This window comes from Chelonia mydas, chromosome 2 (genome assembly GCF_015237465.2).
Source record: "Chelonia mydas isolate rCheMyd1 chromosome 2, rCheMyd1.pri.v2, whole genome shotgun sequence".
NCBI classification, from domain to species: domain Eukaryota; kingdom Metazoa; phylum Chordata; order Testudines; family Cheloniidae; genus Chelonia; species Chelonia mydas.
In genome coordinates, this window is record NC_057850.1 from 259,086,311 (window position 1) to 259,108,664 (window position 22,354).

The 22,354-nt window shown below is 43.7% G+C and overlaps 1 protein-coding gene across 15 annotated transcripts in view; it reads right to left on the reverse strand.

Annotated features, from left to right (window-relative positions):
• The window catches only part of MAP4 (microtubule associated protein 4), a 278,564-nt gene that overhangs the window by 98,202 nt on the left and 158,008 nt on the right, over positions 1-22,354 (reverse strand). For all 15 annotated transcript variants that reach the window (XM_043541762.1, XM_037891346.2, XM_043541771.1 and 12 more), the window contains 4 exons: positions 16,675-16,806; positions 3,715-3,825; positions 2,937-3,065; positions 2,320-2,412 (listed from right to left, as the gene is read on the reverse strand). In XM_043541762.1, coding sequence (XP_043397697.1) covers positions 2,320-2,412; positions 2,937-3,065; positions 3,715-3,825; positions 16,675-16,806 — 465 coding nt within the window. The remainder of the gene's footprint in view (positions 1-2,319; positions 2,413-2,936; positions 3,066-3,714; positions 3,826-16,674; positions 16,807-22,354) is intronic.

Here is a 22,354-nt window from a genome sequence, read left to right on the forward strand (position 1 = left end):
CATCATTCTGTCAATAAATCAGAATGTTTTTAATATAGCGCTACGTCTTTAGTGCAAGTATAGTCCATCAGCATTATAGTGTGCTTAATTTGTTAAATTGTTTTTAATAAAGTGCATGTGGAAAGTTTTCCAATACTGTAAACTTATGTTTGTGTTGCTAAGAACAAGTCAGGCATAGGGGCATCAGTTTAATAATACTGTATAGGGCCCCATAAATCCTAAGGACTGCCCTGCTGCCCCATGTGTGACTGCGGTTGTATTGTTTGACTGAAGCAGGACATGGTTCCCCTCTAGGCTGGTCTGGAACCTTTCCTAGAGTCAGCTTGACCATCCTTAGTTCTAGGAGGTTTATGCTGTGGGTCCTTTCCTCCAGGTGCCAGTTGCCTTGAACTATTTGGGACTCCATGTGTGCTTCCCAGCCATTCAGGCTGGCATCGATTGAGAGGATAAGGGGAACTGGAAGTCATTGCCCTTGTGAACTTTGCCCTGGGCTGACAACCATTTTAAGGAATTGATCACTTGTGCCGGAACCCTCTTTTGATCTTCCCTGCATTCTAGGGAGCAGTCCCATACCTTTAAGATGAAGCCAACTGATGTGTGATTGTGGCAGTGGAGTGATCCCTGTGCTTGAAAATGATTTTAGCTTGTATAGGATCCAGGAACCAAAAGTCCCAATTACTGAGCTACTAAAGGCTGACGCTATCCTAAAGTCCTGGACTAAAGGTATGGTTTTCCCCTCAGAAGGTGAGTTCTATCCTGAGGAGCCCATGTATAGAAAAACAGAGGTCACTCTCAAAAAAGATTTTGAGGTTTTATCAGTCTCCCTCAGGCTGTCCCTAGTGCTACTTGCTTTGTGAAGGGATCTCTCTCCTGGGTAGAATATCGCTGAGTTCTCAATGATAGAGATCACCCTGACTCTGGCTCTAATTAAAGGAAGTTTCCCTGACAACAGCATTCATTGTTGAACCTCCTGCAGAGGCAATGAGATTCTCAGCCAAAGCCTTGGCCTCCAGCAGTGACCAGGTGCCAACTATAGCTCCATCCCTGGAAGGAGGATAGCCACTTGAAGCAGGTCCTGTGCTCCACCAAATTCATGGAATCCCTGATTTTCAGAGAGAAGCTAGACCAAGTAGTGGCGGACAGTGCCCCAAAATCTAAACAGTCCTTCCCAATGCCATACCATACCTTTTGCAAGAGTACAGAATGGCCTTCAGGCAAAGGCATTCCTTTTGGCTTTCATCCTCACAGAAACACCAGTGAAGAGACAACTTGTTCTCCAGAGGAAAGCCCCGAGGGAACCCTGCCATTCCCAAAGCCTCATTATGACAAAGACTGCATAGGTCTCTGCCTAGAGCTGAGTTACAGGCTCCACCCCATTCATTTTTCGTCTAGTCCCACATCTCAAACAACCCCATAAAGCATGGTTTAATCCAGAACAAGATTTCTCATTTCCTGGATGTGGGAGTAATAGAGAGCATTCCCTCAGAAGATGGAGTAGAACCCTTAAAACTCTATCATCTTTATCATTCAGAAATTTACAGGTGGAATGAGAGCCATTCTGTATCTCAAAAGGCTCAACAGGTAGATGAAGAAAACCAAGTTCCAGATGGAGACCCTAACCTCTATGGTGTATCCCTGTCCCAGAGAGATTTTATGACTTCAGTAGATCTGGCAGATGAATACACCTCCAACATCTCAATCAGACCGTGCAACCACAGGTTCCCAAGGTTTGCCTACAACAGGAAGCATTATCAATATCTGATGCTCCCATTTGGCTTGTCCTCTGCCTTGTAGGTCTTTATAAAGATATTGGTGGTAATCACAGACAGACTTAGGTCACGCAGATCCACCTGTACCCCCTCCTGGACAACATTTTAATCAGAGCTCTGTCTCTAGCAGTGGCATACAAAGCTGTGTCTCTGACTTTGAGTATCCTGAAAGGCTTTATTATCAACATCAAGAAAAGCTCCTTGATTCTGTCCACCCAAATAACTCACTTGGGAGTGAACATAGACCCCCAGATAGCAAGGATATATCCATCTTCAGAGAGATACCTAAAGCTCACAACTGATTTTATTTCTTTTCCCAATTCTGAGCACTTTGCCATAAGAAATGTACCTCCAATGAAGATTTTTTTTCTATTCCAAGGATGTTACAGAATCAACACAGCAGTGTTTTACTCATGCTATAGTACCCACAATACAGCCCTTAGCCTCCATTTTTAAGAGGGAAGGAAAGACCATTATTTCTGGCATTCAAATCCTGCTGAAAGACTCCAGAAATAATTTTCTGGGGACAACCCAATACTTTAATTTTTACCTGGTGGCTCTCCAAAGGAAGATTCATCTAGTCCCTCAACAGCATGCTGAACTCCCAGCCAATGTTCTTCAGGCACTGTCACTCTTGCAGGTGCTAAGGGAAACAATTAGCACATATAGCCCTGTCAATGTCAACAGCACTGGTTCTGGACTTCAAAACAGATGCTCAACTACACACTGCAACCACATATTTACCCATGTGGTACAGGCTTTGCTGTTTTGCAACTTCATTCTTAGAAAGAACTTATTAGTTCATCTTGGGAAACCTTACAGGACCTGAACATGTGTTCTCCTCTGATATTATTATAGATCTAAGGGATTATATAAGAAAGGGATATTAACTAGTACCAATTTTAAGATCCACCAGCACAAGACACACTCTCTCAATGAAACATTCTGCTCCCAAATACCTTAAGAAATCTCTCAGACTGAAAATTGAGTTGATGCATTTTATGTTCTTTCCAATGGGATATTTTCTTAATCTTGACTCATTTTATGTAACTGGAAAAGCCAAATATGATCATCTTTTTAAGATTAATACACCTAACAGTTTCTGACCCACAGATCCCTCTGGCCCCAGTTATAAAGTAGCATGGCAGCAGCAGAAGTGTGTTGCACCTGATATATTCAGCAGAGACTCTGTTGTTGAATCCAGGGTCATGAAGGCAGATGGATCTATAACTTCTGCAGGAGAATATGGGGATCCCAGAGAAGGCAGTTCAGGTACCATCACAGCTGCATGGGGTGCTGTAAGAAATAAAGTACATTTGTCACTGCTATCATCCTTTTAAATTCTGATTTGTTTCCAACACAAACTTATTTCATTAGGTCCATTAACTTACAGAGCAATGTACTTTATTTTCATCACAAAATAATGTATACATGAGTCTACATACTGTACATAAACCTACCTGTTAATTCACTCAGAGGCACTAGATCTGCTATACAGACCAAGAAAAAGTTAATCAAATGTTATTAGGCAGGGGAAGGGAAGTTGTGTGCCTTTCAGGTACTACTCCCAAATAAGCTATTCTTATAGAAGCTCTCAAGCGACCATGGTCCAAATGTTGAAAACTGGAAAGTGAAAAAACCCACAAATGGGGACAAAACATTGGAAGACGAAGTTAAAGTTTGGACTTGAGTTTAGTTAAGCTTTTTTTTTTTTTAATTAAAATAAAATAGGAAGAAAAGGGGATAAAAGACCAGGTCTGTTGAGAGAGCTCAAGCCCAAAACACTGTTTACAAAAGACGACTCAGGAGAAGAAAGGAGGTAAAATTTTACATTATTGCCAGTTTAACGGATTTCTGTAGACAGCCCACAATTCCATATATAGAAACTGAAAACTGAACCCCTGGTTAACAGCAGCCCACGAACATATTCAATAGAGGATTATACCATGAACTTCTTCTGAAGCTTCAAAATGCTCTGTGAATGGTAGGCGAGTCTCCCCAGAAGGACGTAGCAGCATATCAGACAGGACATCCTCTCTGTGCATCTTGAAGGGCTCTGAGGAACATGAGAATAAATCAAACATGTTACCAGAAAAGGATGACAACATGAGAGTAAGATTATGTAAGAATGTTGAGGATGAGCAACACTACCAACATTGTCCTGCAAGAGGTTATACAAAGCTAGGAAATGTGGGAGTTCTCCCCCCACAAAAAAAGGATGACTTGTCCTCTTTCGAGCAAGATTTATACTCAACATGAAAATGTGGTTGTTCGTGTTATTTTGTAGCCAAGATGGGTTTAAGAGTAGAATAAATATTGTATGGTGCACCTGTATGTCCCTCTCTCAAAGACAAGCAGTATTTAAGTCTTGGGTGATTTGATGGACCGGTATATCTGATCTGAAGAAGAAATGAAAACTGATCCAGCTCAGATAACTCAAATGTCATTATGTCATGTCCCATACTGCACTTTGGGGAAAAGCATATAATGAGCCATACATACACTTCCCTCAGAGCAGCATGGAGGTGTAATTGGCTGTTGAGCCAGAGCAGGAATTTAACAAAATAATGGGCCAGGCAGAGAAATCACCCATTTTTTTATTATTCAGAGACATTACAAGATGATTGAGGAAGGGTATGGGTCTATTACAGGCCTGGGTGGGTGAGGTTCCGTGGCCTGCAATGTGCAGGAGGGAAGATTACATGATTATGATGGTCCCTTCTAACCTTAAAAGTCTGTGAGGAGAACAATCTTTGTTATATGTTCCAGATCAGACACACTGGTTAGTCAGCCTCACGAAGGATTTTTAATGCAAGTCAGCAGCTTGCCCGACAGGCAAGAAGCTGAAATTTCATTTATCTGGAGTCACCTTTTGACTGGCCTCCGGACAAAAGATATATAGCCCAAGACAGAAAAAGTATTTATGCCACTCCTTGGTGGTATATACTCAGAGGTCAAGTCAGACACAACAAAAAAGGAAAGGAACTTCCATTTCAGCAATGCTGACTGCTCTGTGTGTGTGTACACATACAAGTGCTCCCAAATAATGAGTGCAACCACCTAAGCAGGACACTGCAAGAAGAGTTGCACTATATTTTTAGGCTTGATTATTTAATTGAAATGGCCAAGCCATTTAACAGAAATGAAATGAGCAAGAGTAGTAGAGGGTTGATCTCGCAGACAGAGGGAAGAACAGAGCTGTAAAAACCAAACATGGGCTGATCGCTATGCCCAAATATAACCAAAAAGAAAGAATGTGCAACTGGGTGAAGGTAAAGAAGCACACTGCATGATGTGTCTCTCTCACATGTGACCCTGGGTTTCGAGGCCTCTAGATAGTTTTCAGGATCAAGGACTATCTTGTTAGCTTGCGCCAGTATGCTTTACTTCACTGACTAGATAGATGCAGCTGAGCAACTAAAGGTCCTTTGCTCAGGACCCACAGCAGACAAGTGACATTTCTGACAGTATATCCTTCAACCCTTGGAATAGGCTAGTATGTGCACTATACATTGCTGAAAGGAAGGAATAATCACAGTTTCCACAGTTGATCTGCATGCATTCTGTATAGAGATCTCAATTATGCAGCACAATTAAAATGATGCCGTCTCAGGCCCAGTGTATTACACAGTTAGGTTGACGCACAGCAGCTTATGTCGACCTAGTTGTGCATGTATCTACATTTAAATCGGTCTCCCACCACTATAAGTGCTCCATTGCACCAACATAGTAACCCAACCTCCCTATGCTGAGTAGAGTCTCAGTTGACATACTTAGGTTGATGCAGAGCGTGTGTAGACAATGCGCTATATATGTCAATCCTAACTGTACTTCAGCAGCTGTTCCACAATGCAAAAAGAAAAGGAGTACTTGTGGCACCTTAGAGACTAACCAATTTATTTGAGCATAAGCTTTCGTGAGCTACTTATGAAGTGAGCTGTAGCTCACGAAAGCTTATGCTCAAATAAATTGGTTAGTCTCTAAGGTGCCACAAGTACTCCTTTTCTTTTTGCAAATACAGACTAACATGGCTGCTACTCTGAAACCTGTTCCACAATGATCACTCTGGTCATCATTGTGAACTCCACTGCCCAGGCATCACCAAGACCAGAAGTCTTCCCTCCCTTACCTTTAGAGCCCGGCAAATTTTTGAAATCGTTTTTCCTGATTATCCGGCTTGGTGAGCACACTTAGCAGCTCTCAGTTGTTGCGTGTAACTGGCCTACTGACCGTGCCAGCTACATGCTCCAGTCATGCTCCTGTTTGGAATAGACGCTCCTGCTTAGAATGGGCCTGTGGAGAGAAGCAGCTGTGCAGGAACAGCTCCAAACCATCTGTAGAAATTTTGATATCTATGAGCAGATTCCTCGGGGGACGCATAAGAAGGGGTACAACAGGGATCAGCAGCAGTGCCATGTGAAAGCCATGGAAGGCATACCAGAAAGTCAGGGAAGCCAACAAGCAATCCAGCGCCAAGCTGCAAACCTGCCAAGTCACAAGCTCCTGCCGTGAACAGCGAGGAGGTGGCTGTGGATGAGGAATAGGAGTAGTATGGAGGACAGGCAAGCAGGGGATCCAGCCGCACAACAAGTCAGGCCCTGGTTTTAACTCCACCAGAGTCCAGCCTGTCCTGCCAATCAAGCCCAATGCAAGGGAAGGAAACTCAGGTAAGTATGCAGATGAATTTTCAATTACAGGGATGGCAACCCAAAGCAGCAAGGTACAACTTTTGTCTTTTTATTAATATACTCATGCTAGAATAGGTAATGGTACAACCAAGAGAGGTAGAGTTGCTTTCTGCTTTTCATTCTCCTCTACTTAGGCAGGGTGGCCATGCAGAGCTGTTTGTTTAAATCCACAGGGATATCCCTTGAATCCTCCTGAGAGATCTCAATGAAACTTTTATGGAGGTACTCTTCAATCCTCTGCTGAAGGTTTCTGAGGAGGGCTGCCTTATTTCTTCCTCTGAGGTAGAACGCTGTCCCTCACCATTCAGCGATAACTTCAGCGGGCACCATTATAGTACACAGTCTAGCAGCATTTGGGCCCCAATGACTCTGGTATGTCAGCAGCAGCTGTACTCTCTCCACTTCTGTTATCCTCAGGAGTGAAATATCAGCTAAAATCACCACTGTTTGTGGAAACCTGTGACAATATTCCATGTCATTGCCCTAGTCTACTAGAATCAAGCAGCTGAGCAATTCCCTCGTCATTTTCCCAGCCCCCCGACAGGCCACACTCATCATGGCTGGTGCCATGCACAAGCAATCCCAAGCAGATGTGAAAATGTAGTGCTTAAAACTTGAGGTGAGCAAGGGGAGTGAATTCAGCTTCCTAAATTTTGCTTTCTGTAGTGAATATACTGACAATGGTACCTCTGTGTATTTTATCTTCAGCTGCTGCCATTGTGGCCTTCAGGGTCTCCCCCTCCATACCTGCAGAATGCCTGAGCCAGGTAAAGAGGAGAAAGACAAGGACTCAGTATGACATGTTCAGTGAGATCCTGCAAGCCAGTGATGCACTGGATCGTGAGCACAGGGCCTGGAGGATGACATTGTGGACAGCCTGGGGAAGGAAAGAGTGGAAAGGAGAAAGGCTCAGGAGTCCCATCACGAAAAGGGGAGAGAGATGCACTAGGATATAATGGGGCTTCTCGGGCAGCAAACACAGATGCTCCAGACTCCGATGGAACTGTAGTTAGCCTCCCTCTGCAGCACACAGAACTCAATATCGGGACCTCTCTCTACCCCCCATCCCCCCAACATTCCACATGGCATCAGTGGTCACTGCACTACCCCCACCACTCCACCCCAGAGGACATTAAAGACAATTAGAGCTTCACATACACTGACCTATGAAAGTGACGGTTGGTATATATGTACCTGAAATAGACGTGAATATTCTTTCCCCTTCATAAGTTCTGTTCACTTAATTTATTAAACTTTATTACGTTTTTAATGTATTTGTTTAAAATTGCCCTTTGTTGCACTGATTTTATTACAGAATAAATCCTATTATTTGGAACATAAATTATCTTTATTAGATCACAACACATGCTGCCGAGTGCCGAGCTGTTCTGAAAGAAACCAATTACCTGTTACTACACAGTCGCACACAATTCATAGGATCAGTCACGAAATTAATAGGTACACTGACATTGTCAGAGTCCTACATGTACAGCAATCACCACACAATTCCTACCACACCACAAAAGAGCAGGTCCAAGTAGAGCACACTACAACACCACACACTATTCTGGCTCACTGTTATCTGGCTGTTCAAATTCAGCAGACAGGTGCTGCACCTCTGCTCTCCATCCCAGCGGAAACCTTTCCCCCTTTGCTTCACATATATTATGCAGGACATAGCAGGCAGCTATAACCATTGGGATACTTTTTTCATTTGAGATCCAATCTTGTGAGTAAACAATGCCACCAACCCTTCAAATGACCAAAAGCACATTCAACTGTCATTCTGTACCTGCTTCAGCCGGTAGTTGACTCATTCCTTGGTGCTCTCAAGGTAGCCAGTATGACTTTCCAGACTAGTGGGGGGCTGTATCACCCGCTGCCCTGCAACTGTGGGTGCCTCACTATGCTTTGCTGCTGTAACTCCCACCTGAGCCACTCACAAACCGCCTGCCAGCATGCATGTCTGTGTATAGCTGCACCCTGCCAGCCACATATCAGTCAGACTGTGGCTTCCACTAGCCTTGGTTACACTTTCAGGGTGACCCCACCATGCTCCCAGGCCTGGATTTTCCCCCAAAAACATGTTCTGCACCATCCAGCCCTCTCCTGGACAGTCCAGATACATTAGGCCCGTTATCCCTCTAAGGGGATCAACATACAACAGTCTGCTACTGTTAAATGAAGTTACCCAAACAATTAACACTGGATTGAACTTTAATTAAAAAATAAAACAAGTTTATTACCTGCAAGGAGACAGGTTTTAAGTGAGTACAAATATAATGCATTACAGTCAGAAATCGTTACAAGAGAAATAAAGATAAAACGCTTACTAAACTTAAACTGGTTCAAGGTGCCCTTATCACACGTTTCCAGTAACACTGCAGACCAAACCCTCAGGCCAGGATCTGCTCCCCAAGTCCAACAGCTGTTTCTTTTGTCTTCTAGGTGAAAAAAGAGATGGACAGAGAGTGATAACTTTGGGTGTTTTTGCCCCTCACTTTTTAGTCCAGTCCCCACTTTGAGATGCATGTTTCCAAAGGTTAAGCCCCAAAGCAAAGTTTATTCAAAACAGTAAAGGCGGCAACGTGGTATCTGACAGCGAAATAGGAAGCATGCTGTTTCTTCTCATCTCGGTTTGCTGAAATGCAGATTTTCCTAGTCTCCTGTCTTCCTGGTCTGACTGTCTGAGGACCCTGTTTATAACTTATATGTAAACTGAGGTAAACACACACTCCTTTGTTTCAGAACTGCTTGACTGATCGTGTCTAATCAGGGCTATGTGGGTTTGAACATGTGCCACCATCATTCAGGGGGAATTCATAACTTTACATATAATGTTGCTACACACACTTCACCATGATATTATTGACCAGTGAGTTATTAGTTTTCAAATGATACCTCACAAGGTATATTTTGTACAAAGAGTATTATAATAGTGTGTAGGGTGTGCATACAGGGGTGCTCTCAGTCACAGGTGGTGTATGGCTTCATGAGCAAGGGGTAGGCTGGAGTCCCCCAGGATCTCTATTGGCATTTCAACATTCCCAATGGTAATCCGCCAGTTGGGAAAGAAAGTCCCTACTTGCAGCTTTCTGAACAGTCCTGTTTTCTTAGAGATGTCAGTGTCATGCACTTTCTCTGACCAGCCCACACTGATATCGGTAAATCATCCTCAGTGATCCATCAATGCTTGCATAATCATAGAAAAGTAGCCCTTTCTGTTGATATACTCTGTGGAAGGTGGTCTGGTGCCAAAACAGGGATGTGCGTGCCGTCTATCGCTCTACCACAGTTTTGGAGTCCTACTGTTGCAAATCCATCCATTATGTCCTGCACTTTGCCCAGAGTCACAGTCCTGGGTAGCAGGAAATGGTTAACGGCCCTGCACACTTGCATGACAACGACCCCTGCGGTGGATTTCCTGACTCCAAATTGATTCCCAACTGACTGGTAGCAAACTTGGGTACCAGGTTTCCACGGTGCAATCACCACTCAATTCTCCACTGTCAGTGCAGCTCTCATCTTGGTATCCCTGCGCCGCAGGGCTGTGGCAAGCTCAGCACACAGATCCAGGAACGTGAGCTCTGGCATCCGAAAGTTCTGCAGCCACTGGTCATCATCCCAAACCTTCATTACGATGAGATCCCACCAGTCAGTGCTTGTTTCTTGGGCTCAGAAGTGGCATTCCATCATCTGCAGTTGCACCATGAATGCCACCAACAACCTTGAATTGGTTCTCGTTGTGTCCCACAGCTATCTGTCTTCCAAGAAATTTTCATGTTCCCCACTCATATGGTTTTTGTGGCTCTGCAAATATTCCAAGATCAAGTGACCTGTGCTTGCAACGCTCATGAAAATAGTGCAGAGCTGTGCAGACTCCATGCTCCCATCAGAGATGGCAGACAGAGGGCTGTGCAGGTTGGTGGGATTTTGAAAAAAGGACATGAAAATTGTAGGATACAGATAACATTATGGATTGAGACAGCTGCAAATTGGGATGTTGACCCTATGCTCCCAATAACCCCTGAGCAACCTGTTTTGGCCCCATCATGCATTTCCAAAACTTCCCAAAAGGCAATGCGCCTGACAGTGGCAAGTTGCACAGTGGGATACCTACCCATAGTGCACGGCACTCTGGATCTATACAAGCACTCCTGGTATACACTGCCATGGTGCGCACCATCAACACAAGGAGCCAAGCATGCACACACACAAGTGACATACTAACTGTGGCAGCTGTAAGCCGACGTAACTTGAGTTTGCCATAAGCTTCAGTGTACACATGGCCTCAGTCTACTATTCATGACAAGCCTATTCTTTGAGACGGACGATGGGGAAGCTCGTAAAAACATTTCTATGCTCAGTGTGCTCAGAAGTTTCATGATTGGCTGAGCTTCATATATTGTCCAGCTGTCTTCATCAGGGTGGCTGAGATGCAGAAACAATATATTGCTTCCACCTAATCTTAGCTAAATTTCAACACAGCTGGGATTCACCATCACAAATACCACAACCAGAATTTCGCACAGAACTTCTGCCCTGGTTGCCAGGACAGCTATCAAAATATCTTCTTTAATGTCTCTATTAATGAGCAACACCTCCTTCAGCATGGGACAGCCAAAAATTTCCATAGCAAAGCTCTGAATGCTAGTCACAAAGTGCCCCTTGGCTGGGGGTCCATTGTGCAGCCCAAGACATTTATGACTTGGACTTCCAACACTTCTACTGCTTCCTGAATGCAATCATGCTCAGCTGTCAGACTCAATAGCTCTTCTTTGGAAACTGAACAATCCTAGTGTAACTTGCATGGACACCCATAAAGAGACATCCTTCAACCTGACTGAACAAGTTTCCTTTTTGGCAAAAGGACTATGCATACAAGACTTACAGAAAACACACCTTCTGTAGCTCTAAACACCAGGAAAAGGATATGCGCCCAGTATTAGAATAGCGTGAGAGCTGGGAAAAAGGTTAATTAGGTGAAAAAGAGGAAAAAACCGGACTTTTGCGCCAACAGTCTAGAACTAGTGACTTGCTCAGTAATTGGATTACTCATAGTTATAAGATATCCATATTGTACCTTCACCCAGGGATGAAAAGAAACACAACACCTGTACAAGAATTTTAACTGCAAGAATATTTATTCCAGAAACGCATCTTTTTCCACTGGTTTCCTGTTATATATAAAATGGGATACTTGATCTAGTTATGATCATAGCCAGTGATAAACAAGTTTATTGGATGCAATTTGTACACCTCTACATAATTATTCATTGTCAGTCTTGTAGACAAGTATTAAAGTCCAGTTCTGGGTTAACTATTTGGTGACATTGCATTTTTCAGAATTTCAAGTTCTTGTTTGGACTTGATGGAGCATCTCATCATGCATCTATATATACACAAAAGAAATACAATCCAGTACATTTTGGTGTGCTGAGGGAGAGAGCACAACTCAATATTGTAGTTATTGGTGCTGTATAAACAGATGAGGTTTAGATAATAGTAAATTTAGAAAGGGAGGCAGGCAAGCAGTGAGGTTGATTGGAAGGCATGAGATGCGCTGTCCTAAGGTTGCGGGTTCCACGACCACCACTCTCAAGAGAAGGAGGCGGGTGGTGGTGGTCGGGGACTCTCTCCTCAGGGGGACTGAGTCATCTATCTGCCGCCCTGACCAGGAAAACAGAGAACTCTGCTGCTTGCCAGGGGCTAAGATTCACGATGTGACGGAGAGACTGCCGAGACTCATCAAGCCCTCGGATCACTACCCCTTCCTGCTTCTCCACGTGGGCACCAATGATACTGCCAAGAATGACCTTGAGAGGATCACTGCGGACTACGTGGCTCTGGGAAGAAGGATAAAGGAGTTTGAGGCGCAAGTGGTGTTCTCGTCCATCCTCCCCGTGGAAGGAAAAGGCCGGGGTAGGGACCGTCGAATCGTGGAAGTCAACGAATGGCTATGCAGGTGGTGTCGGAGAGAAGGCTTTGGATTCTTTGACCGTGGGATGGTGTTCCATGAAGGAGGAGTGCTGGGCAGAGACGGGCTCCACCTAACGAAGAGAGGGAAGAGCATCTTTGCGAGCAGGCTGGCTAACCTAGTGAGGAGGGCTTTAAACTAGGTTCACCGGGGGAAGGAGACCAAAGCCCTGAGGTAAGTGGGCAAGCAGATACCGGGAGGACGCACAGGCAGGAACATCTGTGAGGGGAGGGCTCCTACCTCATACTGAGAATGAGGGGCGATCAGCAGGTTATCTCAAGTGCCTATATACAAATGCACAAAGTCTTGGAAACAAGCAGGGAGAACTGGAGGTCCTCGTGATGTCAAGAAATTATGACGTGATTGGAATAACAGAGACTTGGTGGGATAACTCACATGACTGGAGTACTGTCATGGATGGTTATAAACTGTTCAGGAAGGACAGGCAGGGCAGAAAAGGTGGGGGAGTAGCACTGTATGTAAGGGAGCAGTATGACTGCTCAGAGCTCCGGTATGAAACTGCAGAAAAACCTGAGTGTCTCTGGATTAAGTTTAGAAGTGTGAGCAACAAGAGTGATATAGTGGTGGGAGTCTGCTATAGACCACCGGACCAGGGGGATGAGGTGGATGAGGCTTTCTACCGGCAACTCGCAGAAGTTACTAGATCGCACTCCCTGGTTCTCATGGGCGACTTCAAACACCCTGATATCTGCTGGGAGAGCAATACAGCGGTGCACAGACAATCCAGGAAGTTTTTGGAAAATGTAGGGGACAATTTCCTGGTGCAAGTGCTGGAGGAGCCAACTAGGGGGAGAGCTTTTCTTGACCTGCTGCTCACAAACCGGGAAGAATTAGTAGGGGAAGCAAAAGTGGATGGGAATCTGGGAGGCAGTGACCATGAATTGGTCGAGTTCAGGATCCTGACACAGGGAAGAAAGGTAGGCAGCAGAATACGGACCCTGGACTTCAGGAAAGCAGACTTCGACTCCCTCAGGGAACTGATGGGTAGGATCCCCTGAGGGAATAACATGAGGGGGAAAGGAGTCCAGGAGAGCTGGCTGTATTTCAAAGAATCCCTATTGAGGTTACAGGGACAAACCATCCCGATGTGTCGAAAGAATAGTAAATATGGCAGGCGACCAGCTTGGCTTAACAGTGAAATCCTTGCGGATCTTAAACATAAAAAAGAAGCTTACAAGATGTGGAAGATTGGACAAATGACCAGGGATGAGTATAAAAATGTTGCTCAGGCATGTAGGAATGAAATCAGGAGGGCCAAATCGCACCTGGAGCTGCAGCTAGCAAGAGATGTTAAGAAGGGTTTCTTCAGGTATGTTGGCAACAAGAAGAAAGCCAAGGAAAGTGTGGGCCCCTTACTGAATGAGGGAGGCAACCTAGTGACAGAAGATGTGGAAAAAGCTAATGTACTCAATGCTTTTTTTGCCTCTGTCTTCACGAACAAGGTCACCCTCCAGACTGCTGCGCTGGGCAACACAGCATAGGGAGTAGGTGGCCAGCCCTCTGTGGAGAAAGAAGTGGTTAGGGACTATTTAGAAAAGCTGGACGTGCACAAGTCCATGGGGCCGAATGCGTTGCATCCGAGAGTGCTAAAGGAGTTGGCGGATGTGATTGCAGAGCCATTGGCCATTATCTTTGAAAACTCATGGCGATCGGGGGAAGTCCCGGACAACTGGAAAAAGGCTCATGTAGTGCCCATCTTTAAAAAAGGGAAGAAGGAGGATCCTGGGAACTACAGGCCAGCCAGCCTCACCTCAGTCCCCGGAAAAATCATGGAGCAGGTCCTCAAGGAATCAATCCTGAAGCACTTACACGAGAGGAAAGTGATCAGGAACAGTCAGCATGGATTCACCAAGGGAAGGTCATGCCTGACTAATCTAATCGCCTTCTATGATGAGATTACTGGTTCTGTGGATGAAGGGAAAGCCATGGATGTATTGTTTCTTGACTTTAGCAAAGCTTTTGACACGGTCTCCCCCAGTATTCTTGCCAGCAAGTTAAAGAAGTATGGGCTGGATGAATGCACTATAAGGTGGGTAGAAAGTTGGCTAGATTGTCGGGCTCAACGGGTAGTGATCAATGGCTCCATGTCTAGATAGCAGCCGGTATCAAGTGGAGTGCCCCAAGGGTCGGTCCTCAGGCCGGTTTTGTTCAATATCTTCATAAATGATCTGGAGGATGGTGTGGATTGCACCCTCAGCAAGTTTGCAGAGGACACTAAACTGGGAGGAGAGGTAGATACGCTGGAGGGTAGGGATAGGATACAGTGGGCCCTAGACAAATTAGAGGATTGGGCCAAAAGAAATCTGATGAGGCTCAACAAGGACAAGTGCAGGGTCCTGCACTTAGGACAGAAGAATCCAATGCACCGCTACAGACTAGGGACCGAATGGCTAGGCAGCAGTTCTGCGGAAAAAGGACCTAGGGGTGACAGTGGATGAGAAGCTGGATATGAGTCAGCAGTGTGCCCTTGTTGCCAAGAAGGCCAATGGCATTTTGGGATGTATAAGTAGGGGCATAGCGAGCAGATCGAGGGACGTGATCGTTCCCCTCTATTCGACATTGGTGAGGCCTCATCTGGAGTACTGTGTCCAGTTTTGGGCCCCACACTACAAGAAGGATGTGGAAAAATTGGAAAGAGTCCAGCGAAGGGCAACAAAAATGATTAGGGGTCTAGAGCACATGACTTATGAGGAGAGGCTGAGGCAACTGGGATTGTTTAGTCTGCAGAAGAGAAGAATGAGGGGGGATTTGATAACTGCTTTCAACTACCTGAGAGGTGGTTCCAAAGAGGATGGTTCTAGACTATTCTCAGTGGTAGAAGATGACAGGACAAGGAGTAATGGTCTCAAGTTGCAGTGGGGGAGGTTTAGGTTGGATATTAGGAAAAACTTTTTCACTAGGAGGGTGGTGAAACACTGGAATGCGTTACCTAGGGAGGTGGTAGAATTTCCTTCCTTAGAAGTTTTTAAGGTCAGGCTTGACAAAGCTCTGGCTGGGATGATTTAATTGGGGATTGGTCCTGCTTTAAGCAGGGGGTTGGACTAGATGACCTCCTGAGGTCCCTTCCAACCCTGATATTCTATGATTCTATGAGGAAGGAAAGACAGACAAGCTTTATGAACTTCAACAAGTGAAGAAAATTATAAAAGGTAGAAGAAATTGGATCCCAAGAACAAGCCTTCGGTTTTATGGTCCATTTTTGTCCCAACTGCTAGGAAAGTAACAAATAAGATATTGCCCTTCCAAGAGTTCCCAGTTAAACATTTAACAAAAATATGGAACAGCAATAGCATCTGTTGGCACCCCTTGATGAGTAGCATACAGTAAATGTCACTTCAGCTTCGTTCATGAAATGCTCTCTAGTCTCCATGAGCAGAGGCAGAACACAGTGCATCCAATTCTAATCTGTTTACCTGTTGTTTAAATAGTAAAAATCCCCTCTGAACTAAAATCTGCCAATGGGATCCAAGGCTGGAAGAAATTTGACAGTTTTGAACAAAAGATTTAGATGCTTTTCTTTTTTAAAAAAACATATAGACAGTGTCTACAATAAGGACAGATGTGTTTTGACGACAAACGTTACTGTTAATATGGAGTGAATATAATGCAGACACTAGCTAATTAGTTGGAAAAGATACCATGAGACAATTAGTTAAAAAAAGATACCAAGACTGTCATCATTATGAATACAGACATGAGTTTAGAGCACTTTGTTTGAGGAAAGGAGTAGGTTTATGTCAGTCCGAGATCGCTGGCAGATGTGAGCTATATGCCCCAATCTCGGTCACTGCGCTTCAAAAATATATATATATGGAGGTGAGTTGAAGTACAGCTCATTTTCACAGATCATGGGTAGTGTCTGACAGGGACACTACAATCTTAACAAAAGACCAAAAATGACTCCATTTAAATTGGCTCACACAGCATCCCATTTCCACAGAGCTTATTAGGGCACAAGGATGCAATTACCAGATGACCTATTCTGCCGTTTCATTTTTTGAGATTATGTCCTGTGCCAGATTAAAACACCAGCTTGACAGTCTATATAACTCACTGGGGTGTTAAGGTCTTTGGAATTATGGGCAATGCATTTAGGAAAAAATGGGAGTGCAGGATAGAAAAAACAACCTTAAGTGAGATGGTGAGATTCCAGGATTTTGTTGGCTATGGTGCAGCCCTAAGATTATTTTAACAACAGCGTAGGTTAATACAGCCATACCTGTCTCCTCCATGGGTCTGAATATCGACTGTGATTCAAAGCAAAGGTCTCTATCATCCATCGCCCAGGTCTCGCTGTGATCCAGAAACTCTTTGTAGGACATCTTTTCACCCGTGATCTCTCTTGGGGATACTGAAATGTGAAGAAAAAGCAGCGACACTTACCAGTAAGTCACTAGGCTGAATTACTTCTGTGTATGTGGTTTATGTTACGCTGAGTGGCAGAACTTTTGCTAAGACTGACAGCACACATGATTTTCCAGTGAAATCAGACCCATCAGTGTGCCCAGTTCTACAATTTTAATGAGGTTTTTAAAGAGGAATGGAGGAAGGAATGGGATTTGAAGAAGCTTGATAAAATCAAGAATGGAGTATTTATAAACCACAAAGTGTTCAGATGCCTTTAAATGCTGAGAAATTACTGCCAGCAGCACACCCTACCCTTTAGGGTGTACTTTCACCAGAAAATTACATCCAGTCAGAAAATAACTTAGAGGAGCCAGGTTAACAAAGACATCCCTTATTTGTGATTCTTTTTTTTCCTGGGAAAGAGTAGTTCATAGGAGCCTGGCAATGCTTCTGACCTCCCAGGCACAGCTGCACACTCCTAAATATTTATCTAGCAAAACATAAAAGAAAGCGTTTGAGTGTCGTTTTCATGGTCACTTGTCCCTCCTGAGGGTGTGTGCGCACCTCCGGTTACTACTGCTGTATAAACTGAACTGAAATGTCTAATCACTTCAGAAAGAAAAACAAAAGCAGCAGAGACCCATCAGTAAGAGCTGGGACAGAGGAAAGCACTGGGGCCTGAATGAACTCAAATTCTGAGTCAAATAGAGCCTACTGGGCTCCTGCAAGGTTTAACTTACACCAAAAGTTACAATTACCATAGGCCCAAAGTCAGAATCCCAGTGTTGCCATCATGTGATTTTACTGCAAGTCTTTCAATATTTGGTTGTTTTGTGAAAGTCCAACCACCTGCAGTTATTTGAATGATCTGGTCCAGTCTGGCAATTCCATGTTCCTATGAGATCTCAGAAAACTCAGTGTTTCACAATGGTCCATAAAGACTCCCTCTATTCTGCTCCAACCCACAATTTACCTGAAACCTTATAAACAGTCTGGGGTTTGCCAGGCATGTATGGGAATCAACAGAGAATGTGTAGGATGAGGGACAAAGCAGTGCATGGGAGGAAGCGTCATTGAGCAGGAAGGGAGTTCTGACTGATAGGGCTTAACAAGCCAGATTGGCAGTCTTGAAGAGCTCAGCGGAAGACAGGAGAGATTCAAGGGGAACAGCATAAGGCTTTATTAAAGGCTCACAGTTACCTAAAGATGCCTATTGGCATATCTGTGCCAGTTAATTACATGCAGTTAATAATACAAGTATATTGCCAAATCCTAGATGTACCTTTGAGGGGCAGAAAACGGGAATTTAAAATGTATACACCTATTAAAGTGTTTTGATAACAATGCACAATACATATACAAGTGCATACATCACCTCTGTATGTTAATACACATGCAACAAGACAGAAAAAAAATGTGTTTAGAAAATGTGTCCAATTTCTGACTATCATTGATGGAGGATTCCTAGCTATCACAATGGGATCCTACAGATGATACTAGCATCCTAAACCAGTTCCTGGTTTGGCAAGAGTATGCTGGGTTTCTGTCGGTGCCTCTTAGCTATTATACTTCTAAATGACTGAATTTGATATGGTTCACTTCAGCAAGGAGGTTGTACAAGCTTCCCAGGCCAGGCTTTAAGATAGCACTGCTTCCTGAATGCAAAGGATAAAGGTGTGGGAGTGTGCACTGGGGCGGAATGTGGAGGGAACAAAACTGCTGTGTGCATGGAGGGGGTGGGGGGGATCAATGCAGACGATGTCTGACGATAAACTGGTGTCAGACTAGATGACACGCAGGCAAAATGACAATTTTAACAGCAATATTTTACCAAAACAGAGAATGATAATTAAGGTTTGCAAAGTGCTATTATAAATGTGAAGAGACACCATTATTCACAATTATTTGCAGGGTAGAGTAGTGAGGGATTTAATTAACATCTACTATAAGCTCCTATTTAAGCTGTAAGCTCCTCCGGACAGGAACATGACAGGTCTTTTGTCTGCCTATAGAGCATCGTATGAAATAATAGGAAGATGTAAATGTTTACGCCAATGTGAGGAAACAGACTGAGAAAAATTAGGGAAATTTGACAGGAATCCAAAAGTCTCATTGACCCAATGGGCTTTGAGTGGGCTCTAAATGCTTTAGAAAAAACTTCTAGTGCTAGAGCTAGAATAAAAACACACATTTATAAGTTGTTGGTACCTATTGTACCAGAAGAGAAACCTGAACTTTATGGTATTGGCAGGTAAGCACAAGGAAAAACTTTTACATTATTATTTTAAGATGTATTTGTAAGTGGCAGAGTGATTACGTCTGTGCCTTTAAATAGAGGGAGGGGGAATTTCCCTGGAATGTAGAGCATGCTGGGAATGGAGAGAAAGCAGGAAAACAAGACAGTGGCTAGAAAGCAAGACAAGAAGGATTATGCTTAGAGCTGCTAAATATAACAAAACTCCTATAATGCTGTGGATAGATTTTGATTTATATCTGCATTTATAAAGCATTTGTTGTAGCAAAAACATTGGAGACTGGGCAGTGGAGATCCAGACACTGCTGCTGTGGGCTAGGACAGTCAAACCAACAGAAAACAAAGCTTTGTTTGCTTTACATAACGTAAGTACCTACCTCTTATATAGTGCTTTGCATCAATACAGCTCAAATCAATTTCGAAAAGAAGTATCATTACTCCCATTTTACAAATGGAGAAGCTGAGGCAGAATGGTGAAGTGCTGTGTCCAAGGTCACCCAGCAAGGTCAGTGGTAGAGCCAGGAATGGAACCCAGGTCTTCTAAGTCTCCATCCAGTGCTCTATCCACCAGGAAACCCTGCCTCCCCTACACAGAGCTGTTTTATTTAAGCTGTGCTAAACTAGGATTGCCACTGGCACTTAACTTATAATGTGAGTGGACCAAGAATAAAGACAAAATTTTATATTACATATATTCTGTTACTTACCAATATTGACGACTTTTTAAAAAGACTTCCAGTTCACCCTTTTAAAAACATTGCTATTCTAGGCAAATATTTTGTTTATTAAAATGGACTGAGTTATAACTGAGGGCTAAAAAGTTTAGATTCCTCAAGCTCATTTGATTCATTTCAATGCACAATCCTTGGTCATCCAGACAAATTTAACAGGTGATGGTATTGTTCCATCGGGCATGGAATAAAAATGGCCTTAGAAAGGAACTCTGGAGACTGAGGAAAAAAGTGAGGCAGCTCTTCATTTTGAGTCGCAGTCCTCTCCTGTCCCACCCCCACTGCCCCAAAAAATAAATCCTACGTACAGCCAGCATTTCAGAGTCAACAAAACCACCCAAGTGTTCATAGATATTCGATATTTTTAGGTCAGAAGGGACCAGTATGATCATCTAGTCTGACCTCCTGCACAACGCAGGCTACAGAATTTCACCCACCACTCCTCTCACCTATGTCTGAGCTACTGAAGTCCTCAAATCATGGTTTAAAGACTTCAAGGAGCAGAGAATCCTCCAGCAAGTGACCCATGCCCCATGCTACAGAGGAAGGCGAAAAACCTCCAGGGCCTCTTCCAATCTGCCCCGGAGGAAAATTCCTCCCTGACCCCAAATATAGTGATCAGCTAAACCCTGAGCATATGGGCAAGATTCATCAGCCAGATACTACAGAAAATTCTTTCCTGGGTAACTCAGATCCCACCCCATCTAATATCCCATCACAGGCCATTGGGCCTATTTACCATGAATATTTAATTACCAAAACCATGTTATCTCATCATACCATCTCCTCCATAAACTTATCGAGTTTAATCTTAAAGCCAGATAGATCTTTTGCCCCCACTGCTTCCCTTGGAAGGCTATTCCAAAACTTCACTCCTCTGACGGTTAGAAACCTTCGTCTAATGAAACCCATTAGATAAACTGTCTGATAAAATCACAGGAGGCCACACTCAAGGAAAGTGCCTGCTTTTCAATTTGACAAAAGTTATTCTTCACCAGAATCTACCAGCAAGGGACAACATGCCTAACTTCAAAAGAGGTGCAGGTCAATATCAAATTTATAGCAAGCCTATGAACTAATGAAGTGTGCTAACAAGAGTTAAAAACCCATATGTCACTTCATCATTGATATCATTACACTGTCTGAAATTACAACTGAAAGTATCAGACTGGTAGGAAAATGCCACCTATAACATATTCACAAACAAGCTGCTTCTGAAGTCAGAAACATGGATCCTACACAAGCAGCATTTTCCCTAAGCTGAGCCTGCAGTATGTCCCAATGATTGCAAATGTTTACTAAGGCTACAGACAGCACTGATTTGTTTGTTTTATCTGTTCTGCAGAGATCAGCATGGCCACGTAAACCAAGTGAAAAATTAATCCACATAAAACAGCACTTCTGGCAACCTAAAGCATGGAGACTTCCAATGTACAGAGCCCGCTGTGCTCAAAGGTTCACATAAAGAATTGTACCCACTATGCTATATGGTACCATACAGCAAACTTTCAGTAAGTAGTGCTTTTTGAGTAGAGGATTACCATAATAAAGTCCACTCCCTGCAGGAGAGCCTAATCTTGCTAGGTCACTGATCAGACATTTAACTCTAGGTTAAATATCTTCACTATCAATGAGTTTATAGGAATGAGCTGCACCTGCCAGCACCAAATCAAGCCTGAGGGTAAAAGAGGGGCTTAAAAGCTTTGTTTTCTAGAGTTGCCAACTAATTTATCAAAATCATTTCAGTGGTTCTGTCCTTTCAACAGATACAAAGTTTGTCTGGCTCAAATTATTTGCTAGAGCAATACCTTTACTCTCCAGTCAGACTAATCCACTCCTTGGATTAAGTTCTTGCCAGTGTTAAAGGAAACAAAGGAATTCCCTCCATCTCTCTGGGGTGTAGCATGTTTTTAACTTTGGGTGAAAATGTAATTTAAAAGTGCTGTTAGATGGAAGGTGATCTGAAAACACACGGTTTAAAAGATCCTATACCAGTTTTGTTTTGTTTTTTTTAAGGTCTTAGAGCAGTCAACATTTTGGTTTTATGTCCACAAGAGCGGCTGAGTGGTTCCCCACTGCATAGCTACACTTCAGAATGCTGCTTTGTGGATTTGCTAAACCCTGGGACCTTAAGAACTTTGAATTTATCAATACAGGAACGAAACTCCTTAAAAGCTCATATCTATAGTTGCTTGTATATAGAATCATAGAAGATTAGGGTTGGAAGAGACCTCAGGAGGTCATCTAGTCCAAACCCCTGCTCAAAGCAGGACCAACACCAACTAGATCATCCCAGCCAGGGCTTTGTCAAGCCTGACCTTAAAAATCTCTAAGGATGGAGATTCCACCACCTCCCTAGGTAACCCGTTCCAGTGCTTCACCACCCTCCAGGTGAAACAGTTTTTCCTAATATCCAACCTAGACCTTCCCCACTGCAACTTGAGACCATTGCTTCTTGTTCTGTCAACCGCCACTACTGAGAACAGCCGAGCTCCATCCTCTTTAGAACCCCCGTTTCAGGTAGTTGAAGGCTGCTATCAAATCCCCCCTCACTCTTCTTTTCTGCA